Here is a 7,324-nt window from a genome sequence, read left to right on the forward strand (position 1 = left end):
GGGGGGGGGGGGTTCACAAAGCACCCAGTAGGCTGGGGAGCCTGTGCCCTTGATCCTGTTTCCGACCTTGGCTGAGCTGGGGGCGAGGGTTACAGGATGGGGGGAGGCCAGCGGTGGCCCGAGCACGGGGGTCTCCAGACCAGGCCTCCGGCACCTTTCTGTCCACATCTGAGGGGGAGCCCAGGAGGCCAGGGGAGGGGGCAGCTTCAGCTCACCTTCAGGACAGGCACGAGCCCTAGGGTGTCAGAGCTGAGGTCACGGCCATCCAGCGTGCCCTCCACATTTTACAGACCACTTGGGGAGACTGAGGCCCAAGAAACCAAGGTCATATGAGAATTCAGGGAAAAGACGAAGACCAGCGCATGAGTTTCCCCGGCCACCAGCAGTGGTGCCTGCCACCAACCCCCACCCCACTGTGGCCCTCCAGGGAGGCCAGGCAGCCAGGCTGCAGTGCGCTCGCTCTCTCTCTCTCTCTCTGTCTCTCTCTGTCTCTCTCTGTCTCTCTCTCTCTCTCTCTCTCTCTCTCTCTCGGGGATCCAAACGTCCAAGGACAACCATCTGTCACTCCTGTGGCCTGGAGCAGCTAGGTGTCCTTCTTTGATTTTTAATGTCCTTCTTTTCATCAAAAAGTAATACATTAGAACCCTCCTTACAATAAAGTCAGGCCGAACGGTGTCTGACCCGCGGCCCCACACACCTGTTAACATTCCTGGTCCGCTCTGCAAAGTGACTGGAGTTTCCTTCTTCCACACACAGGCTAGAGGTCTGAACAAAAAAACTACACATGTGCTCACAGAGGCAGCGGCTGGAGAGCCGCTGGAGCCTCTTCCAAAGGAATTTTCAGCCAGACACCAGAAGTCGGCCTGCTGGGCCTGGAGAGAGGATGCAGGACCCCCCCCCCCCCCCCACGCCGGGCTGTCTTGTCTGGGCGGAGGGCTGAATCGGGAGTCTGAAAACCCACCCATGGAAGGTTCCAGAGCAGGTGCAGACAGCAGAACTGTGTCTGGAACCCAGGAGGGCACAAGGGGGCAGAGCAGGAGGCATGCCTGGAAGGCCTGGAAGGAGGGGTGTTGGAGCTGCTGAGGCAGGCGCGCTCCCATCAGCCGGGGAACCCGGGCGCGGGCGGGGGGCGGGCGGAACGCTGGCACAGCCTGGGCAGAGAGGTGCCCGCTATGCACTTCCTGCCAACTTCCTCCCTGCTTCCCCTCCCCGAAACCTGTCTGGGACACCTGTTCCAGCAACGGAGAAAATGAGCAGCCTGCTGGCAGGGCAGGGCGCACCCCCCCACCCCCACCCCGTCTGCCTGGGGTCCCGTCCGTGCCGCCTTCTGCGCCAGACACGGTGCGGCCCGCAGCCAGCCTCCCCCTCCCCCAGCCGGCTGAGCCAGCTTCGTCCGCCCTGCAGGCCTCCCCGTCACTAAACATGGGGCCTCCAGTGGAGGTTTGGTCAGCTCCTTTTCTTTGCTGACGCGGGCGTGTGGCTGTCGCCCTGCACACGTCTGGAGGCACTTCTAAACTCCAGGCATTTTCTTACACTTCACACCGATCCGCATTCAAAGCCATTTTCTGGTCTCACTGAGAGACAGCTTATGCTCCCATTGACCCGGTTCTCTCAAAAATGGGCTTTTAGCGTTAACAGATCAGGACCCAAGGCAGGTAGACGTCCCCCAAGAATTTATTCTGGCTTTTGCTTCCCAGGATATAAAGGGTCCCCCCGATGGCGATGCCCTCCGGGGTCTGTCTGCCGGAATTCTGGCTGCTACCCTGCTCCTGGCCCGGTAGGGGGCGCTCGTGGGCAGGCAGGCAAGGCGGGCACCAGGCACGGGCAGGCCTGCGGTGCCCCCCAGCTTCTCCAGGACCCTCACCAGCGAAGGCTGGGGAAAGAAAAGGGAAGGGGGCAGGGTGTTGCCAACCCGCTCCCCCCACCCACGATATTGCTGACGAGTCTAGGAAGCGGAAAAACCCAGTGAGTGTGGAGAGCGGGGGTGCGCCAGGCTTCAGGATGGAAAGGGCCAGCCCCGGGTGAAACCTAGGGCCCTGCTGCTGCCGGTGAACTTGGGCACGGTGCGTCACTTCCTCCGCCTCAGGCTACTCTTCTCTGGGGATGAAAACAATGCTTACTCCCTAGGGCGCCCTGAGGATCGAGTAAAATAGCGCCACCACACAGACCCACCGGTAAGATAAAGCGAGGTGTAGATAAAACCTCGGAATCCAGCCGAGGGAGCGCCTGACCACTTCCAGCTTCGGGGAGAGGGTGGCATCCGGCAGGGCCTAGACACAGCCACGCGCACACAGCAGCCTGCGTGCCTGGGCCTCCACGAAGCGTGAGCTGCAGGCCGGCCGGCCCTCCGCCTGCACGGCGATCCCCGCGGGACACGCACGAAGCCTCCTCCCGCGCCGACTTCAGCTCCCCCGCCCACGCGAGCCCACGTCCATTGCCAGGAGGGCAGGTGTTGGCGAGGTGCACGGTTGGATAGAGTGACAGCCGACACCTGCTGGCAGCGCCTGCCGGGTTGTAGCGTGTGGGCAGGCTCCCGACTCGCCTCCTTGGGCATCAGTCGGGCTTCCACTCACCCCGCAATGGGCCAGCCCCACCTTCCCAGGCTCAGGGACCCGTTAAAAACCGTGGCCCTCCCCCAAGCGGTCCACGCCCTCCCGGACACTCCCCCGCCGCTCCTCCCCCTCTCCCCTCCCCACCCGAACTGACGCGGCGGCCACTTCGAGGCGGTGGAGAACTCTCCAATCCTCGCTACCCAGCCTGGGGGGGGGGGGGGGGTCCCAGTGTTGTGGGGTCGTTTGCAAATCAGAGCGGGGTCACACACCCGCCAGTCGGCCGACTCCCTCTTGATAAAGCATCTCCCCGGCTGGGCGCGCCGGGCGCAGGACCCCCCACCTCCCCCACCCCCGAGGTCTTCTTCTCCCTCCCTTGCCCCAGGCTACTTTCCAGCCCAGGCCCCCCGGGGTCGTGCTTCCGCGGAGGACCCGCCCGCGCGGTCGCCGTGTGACAAGCCGGTTGGGGGCGGGGGGAGGGGGGCGGCGAGGAGCAAAGTGGGGAGGATCGACCTTGCCAGGGACTCGCGGGTAGACTCCCGGGCTTCACGTGCCCCGCTCTCCCACCAACTCGAGGCCTCCCAACCGAGTTTTAGAACTCTGCCCTTCGCGCTTACATCTTTAAATACTGAGTCAAGGCATCCACTCCGGATTTCTGATGGATAAGCGCTCTCCCAGCGGCACTGGCTCCTCTCTGGCTGGCTGTGGCCCGATTCGTCTTTCTCCCCTTCCTCCAAAGAGCTCCCCATTCTCGGAATCCCCCCAGCCCAGGTGTTAACTTTCTAAAGGCGGAGGATCAACGCCTCGCTTTACACGCGAGGAAACCGAGACCCGAGCTAAGGGGTATTGGCGGGGGAAGGGGGAACTCAGGGCGGACGCGTATCAGAGGGCCTCAGGTGCAAATGGCCTAGTTCCAAGCCGCGCGGTTGCGCTGCGGCTAACGGGCGGGGTGAGGGCCTGGCCAGGGGTCGGTTTCCCCCATCTGTAAGCTGGGCACGCGCAGTCCGTGCGGGGAGCGGCAAATAAACAGGGGAGGCGAGCGGTCCCGGGAAGTGCCCCCCAGCGGCCGGGCGCTTTCGGCGCCGCTCCCCGGCCCTGCTTAGACCCACGGCGCGCTCCTGAGCTCCCGGGCCGTCCAGGCCGCAGAGGCGAGCGGGAAGGGCAGCCGCCCCCGCCGCCCCGGCCTTACCCCGCCAGCTCCAGAAGTAAACTCGGGAGGCTGATGCCCCGCGCGCTGCGCGCCGCCAGCACCGCGGAGATCTGCGGCAGCTTGAGCGCGGCGCACACGCCCAGCGTGCTCCAGTTGCAGAACAACAGCAGCAGCTTCTCCATGGCGCCGGCGGGGCTGGGGGCTCCGGCTCCGGGCGTGGGGGCTCGGCGGAGGCGGCCGCGGCGCGAGGGAGGGGCAACGGCTCAGCTCTGGGCCTCCCCGGGCGCTGAGTCCTTCCGCCTTCCCTGGGCACCCGCACCCACGCCCACGCCCTGGGCCGCCCCGCCGGGGTCCGCCCTGTCGGGGTCCGCTCCTCCGCCCGGATCTCCGCCCCCTCCCTCGCCCTGCCCCGCCCCGCCCCGCCCGTGCTCCTCTCCGCTGCCCCGCCCCCTCCCCAGGTCCGCCTCGGGTCCACCCTCGCCCGGGGTCCGCTCCTCCGTCCGGATCTCCGCTCCCGACCCCGCCGGCGTTCGCCCCTCACCACCCCGGACCCCGCCGTCCACCTAGTGCGGGTCTCGCCGGGACCCCGCCCCGGGGCCGCCCAGTCGGGGAGCGCTCCGCCCCTTCTGTCCGCTCCGCCCCCGGCCCCGCCCCGGCCCCGCCCTGTCCCGGGGCGGCCGCTGGGCGGTGCCCTCCGCAGACCGGACGCGCTGCGGAGTCACTTCTCCGTGTTAAGCTCGCGGGGTGCCGAGCTGCCCGGAGACCCCCCCCCCCCCAGACGGTTCCGCTTTCCCGAGGGTTGGGTGGGTACAGGCTGAATCCCGGGAGGGCGGACGTGCACCCCCTCACGGGGGGGCTGGACCGTGGTGTTGAGGTTTTGCACTCCCTAAGTGCCTTCCTTTCTTCGTTTTTCTGACTATGCATTTCAGAGATGAAAACTTGGAAGGACGTTAAGGACCCAACTTCGTTTACGTGCGTCCTCCTCGTTTTACCTGGGGACACAGGCTTTGCCCGTCACTGAGGGGTCACTGAGGGGTCAGAATGGCCCGGGGTCGGCTCACTTCCCGCCCTTTCCCGAAGCTGAGTGGGGGGGTGGGGGCGCCCCTCCCCGCCACCCGGGCCTTAGCCCTCCAGGCCCCTGGAAGTCCCGCCCTTCACCACTTCAGAGGGAAAGTTTTTTCTTAAGGCGGTTAAGTAGATTCTGTGATCCAAGAAGGTAGACGCGGCAGAAAATGAAGGGGCGGGGTGTGTTCTCCAAGCTCTCAGAATCGCAGAAGCAGGTCCCGGTCATGGAGCAGAAAAAAGTCACAAAAATGCAACGCCGGAATCCACGGTGGCTGGTTTGGTACCGTGAACCTCAGCCAGGCTTCGAGGCTTTCCTTCTGTCTGTCCCTGCGCCTCCAGCCCTCACCTGGCCATCAAAAACCTTACCCTGGAAGAAGAAAAACAGGTATGGAGTCCTCCTTCTAAGCTAAGGGAAACAGGATGTTCGGAAGGAAACTTTTTTAAATTTTTTTTCAAGTTTATTTTATTTTCGAGAGAGAGAGAGAGAGAGAGAGAGACAGAGTGTGAGTGGGTGAGGGGCAGAGAGAGGAGGAGACACAGAATCCGAAGCAGGATCCAAGCTCCGAGCTGTCAGCACAGAGCCCAACGTGGGGCTCGAACCCACAGACCATGAGACCATGACCTGAGCCGAGGTCGGTGGCTTCACCGACTGAGCCACCCAGGCGCTCCCAGAAGGAAACTTTTAAGAGGAAAATAAAGAGTGTGCGTGTTTAATTCTTATCTTCCGGAGCTCCGGAAAACTACTCACAGATGAGCTAATATCGTCTGGAATTTGCTTCAAAAGGTTGGGGGCTTGCGTGGAAGGGTGGGAGTGTAGACAAAACGAGCTGTGAGCTGAGAATTTTGGGCGTTGGTTATGGGAATGGGGGGGATTTACTGTGAATGAAGTTTTGGGGTGATGGTGGGGGTCGAGGGGTCCGGAGCCAGCCGCCAAGAAAGGATTCTTGAAGACATTTCTGGTGCAAAAAAGGTGATTTTATTATAGCACGGGGACAGGACCCATGGGCAGGAGGAGCCTCACTGGGGCCCTGAAGGGTAACTCATTATATACCCTCAGGTTGGGAGGGGCACAGGGATAAAGGAAGTCTCTAAGATATTTTGGAAGCAAGGTTTACAGTTTCCAGGACCTTGAGGGGCTAGCTGTTGCTAGGGAAACCGTTTAATACAACCTCAGTCCTGAGACCGTTCAGATGTGTATACGGCGGCCAGAAGCTTGGAGTGGGATTCCCAGCATATGTCTTGGGGCAGTTTAGGTAAAGGAAGTAGACTCACAGTATCCTTGAGGTTGGGACAAAGTTAAGCCAAGGTTCTCCTTTGCCCCCAGCGAAGTGTCACCCTGGAGGCAGCTGAGCTCCTAGAGGGAGGTCACTCTGCCTTTCAAGGACTTGTCAGTGGGCTGTAGGCAGGAAGGGAACTTAATTTTTCATTAGCCTTCGTTTCTCGCATCATCATGGCAAGGACGTAAACCCCTTTCCTTTGTTCTTGGGGAGGCAGCATCCTTCCTGTCCAGGGACCGGCACCAGCTGGAGCCCTTCCCTGTTCCCGGGGCTCAGCGCCCTTTCTACTCTCCGTAGGCACCCCTGTCCCCCCACCCCAGCTTGGTGTAAGCCGAGACGCTGGGTTGGCTTGGTGGCTCCAGCTTTGACACCTATAAGCTGTGTGATCGTAGGTGATTCATTCAACCTCCTGGTCCTTCAGTCTTCTCCTCCGCAGGGTGGGTACATCAGTGGCTTCCCCGCACTCATCGGAACGTTGGCTCTCTTGGATTGGCACCACCAGCCGTGTGTCTTTGCGATTCTCTGGCTCAGTCGTGCCCTGACTACTACATAGGGCTCCCGGGCTTCTCTGGGAACCAGCCATTCGCCTAAGGAGCTTCGAGTCCTTTTAATAAATAGAGCCTGGTGTTAAGAAACAAAGACCTGGGATAAGATGTGCTCAGTGCTGTTGAGGCGTCAGGCGAATCTGCCCTCTTAGGAGACCGAGCTAGGGTGAGGGGTGTGTGTGTGTGTGTGTTATTGGTCTGCTCAGGCTGCTTTAACAAAATACCATAGACTGGGTGGCGTAAACAACAGAAATTTATTTTCTTACAGTTCTAGAGGCTGGGAGTGCAAGATGCTGGCAAGATTGGTTTCTGGGGAGACCCTTCTCCCCAGCTGTCTTCTCCTTGTGTCCTCATACAGGCTTTTCTCTGTGTGTACACATCCCTGGTCTCTCTTTTTTTTTTTTTTTATGTTTATTTTTTTGAGAGAGTGTGTGTGCGCGCATGTGCATGAGCAGGGGAGAGGCAGAGAAAGGGGGTGGGGCAGAGGATCCAAAGTGGGCTCTGTGCTGATAGCAGACCCGATGTGGGGCTCGAACTCATGAACCTTGAGATCATGACCTGAGCTAAAGTCAGATGCTCAACCGACTGAGCCACCCAGGTGCCCCCATCTCGCTCTTCTTAAAAGGACATCAGTCCTGTCGGACTAGGGATCCACCCTTATGACCTCTGTTACCTCGTTAAAGGTCCTGTCTCCAAATACAGTCAGTTTGGGGGGGGTTAGAGCTTCCACATTTGAAT

General features: G+C 61.2%; 1 protein-coding gene and 1 long non-coding RNA gene across 6 annotated transcripts in view; one reads left to right on the forward strand and one right to left on the reverse strand.

The window, feature by feature from the left end:
- Nucleotides 1-4,017, reverse strand: part of SLC66A3 (solute carrier family 66 member 3) — a 14,543-nt gene extending 10,526 nt beyond the window's left edge. The window contains exon 1 of one of the 3 annotated variants that reach the window (XM_049652514.1): nt 3,739-3,998. In XM_049652514.1, the coding sequence (XP_049508471.1) occupies nt 3,739-3,881 (143 nt within the window). In that variant the 5' untranslated portion in view covers nt 3,882-3,998. Of the gene's footprint in view, nt 1-697; nt 1,308-3,738 lie in introns of those variants that run through there. The other 2 variants (XM_049652515.1, XM_049652517.1) reach the window with 2 other exon arrangements.
- Nucleotides 4,018-4,165: 148 nt separating this feature from the next.
- On the forward strand, nt 4,166-6,680 carry LOC125937679 (uncharacterized). Of its 3 annotated transcripts, XR_007462469.1 has the most exons (3): nt 4,166-4,502; nt 4,629-5,149; nt 6,463-6,680. It is a non-coding gene; the product is annotated as an uncharacterized LOC125937679 (long non-coding RNA). The 3 variants fall into 3 exon arrangements; XR_007462468.1 differs by lacking the exon at nt 4,166-4,502 and having other exon boundaries at nt 4,514-5,149; nt 6,339-6,680; XR_007462467.1 differs by lacking the exon at nt 4,166-4,502 and having other exon boundaries at nt 4,514-5,149.
- The last annotated feature ends 644 nt before the right edge of the window (nt 6,681-7,324 follow it).

Source organism: Panthera uncia (genome assembly GCF_023721935.1).
Source record: "Panthera uncia isolate 11264 chromosome A3 unlocalized genomic scaffold, Puncia_PCG_1.0 HiC_scaffold_12, whole genome shotgun sequence".
NCBI classification, from domain to species: Eukaryota; Metazoa; Chordata; class Mammalia; order Carnivora; family Felidae; genus Panthera; species Panthera uncia.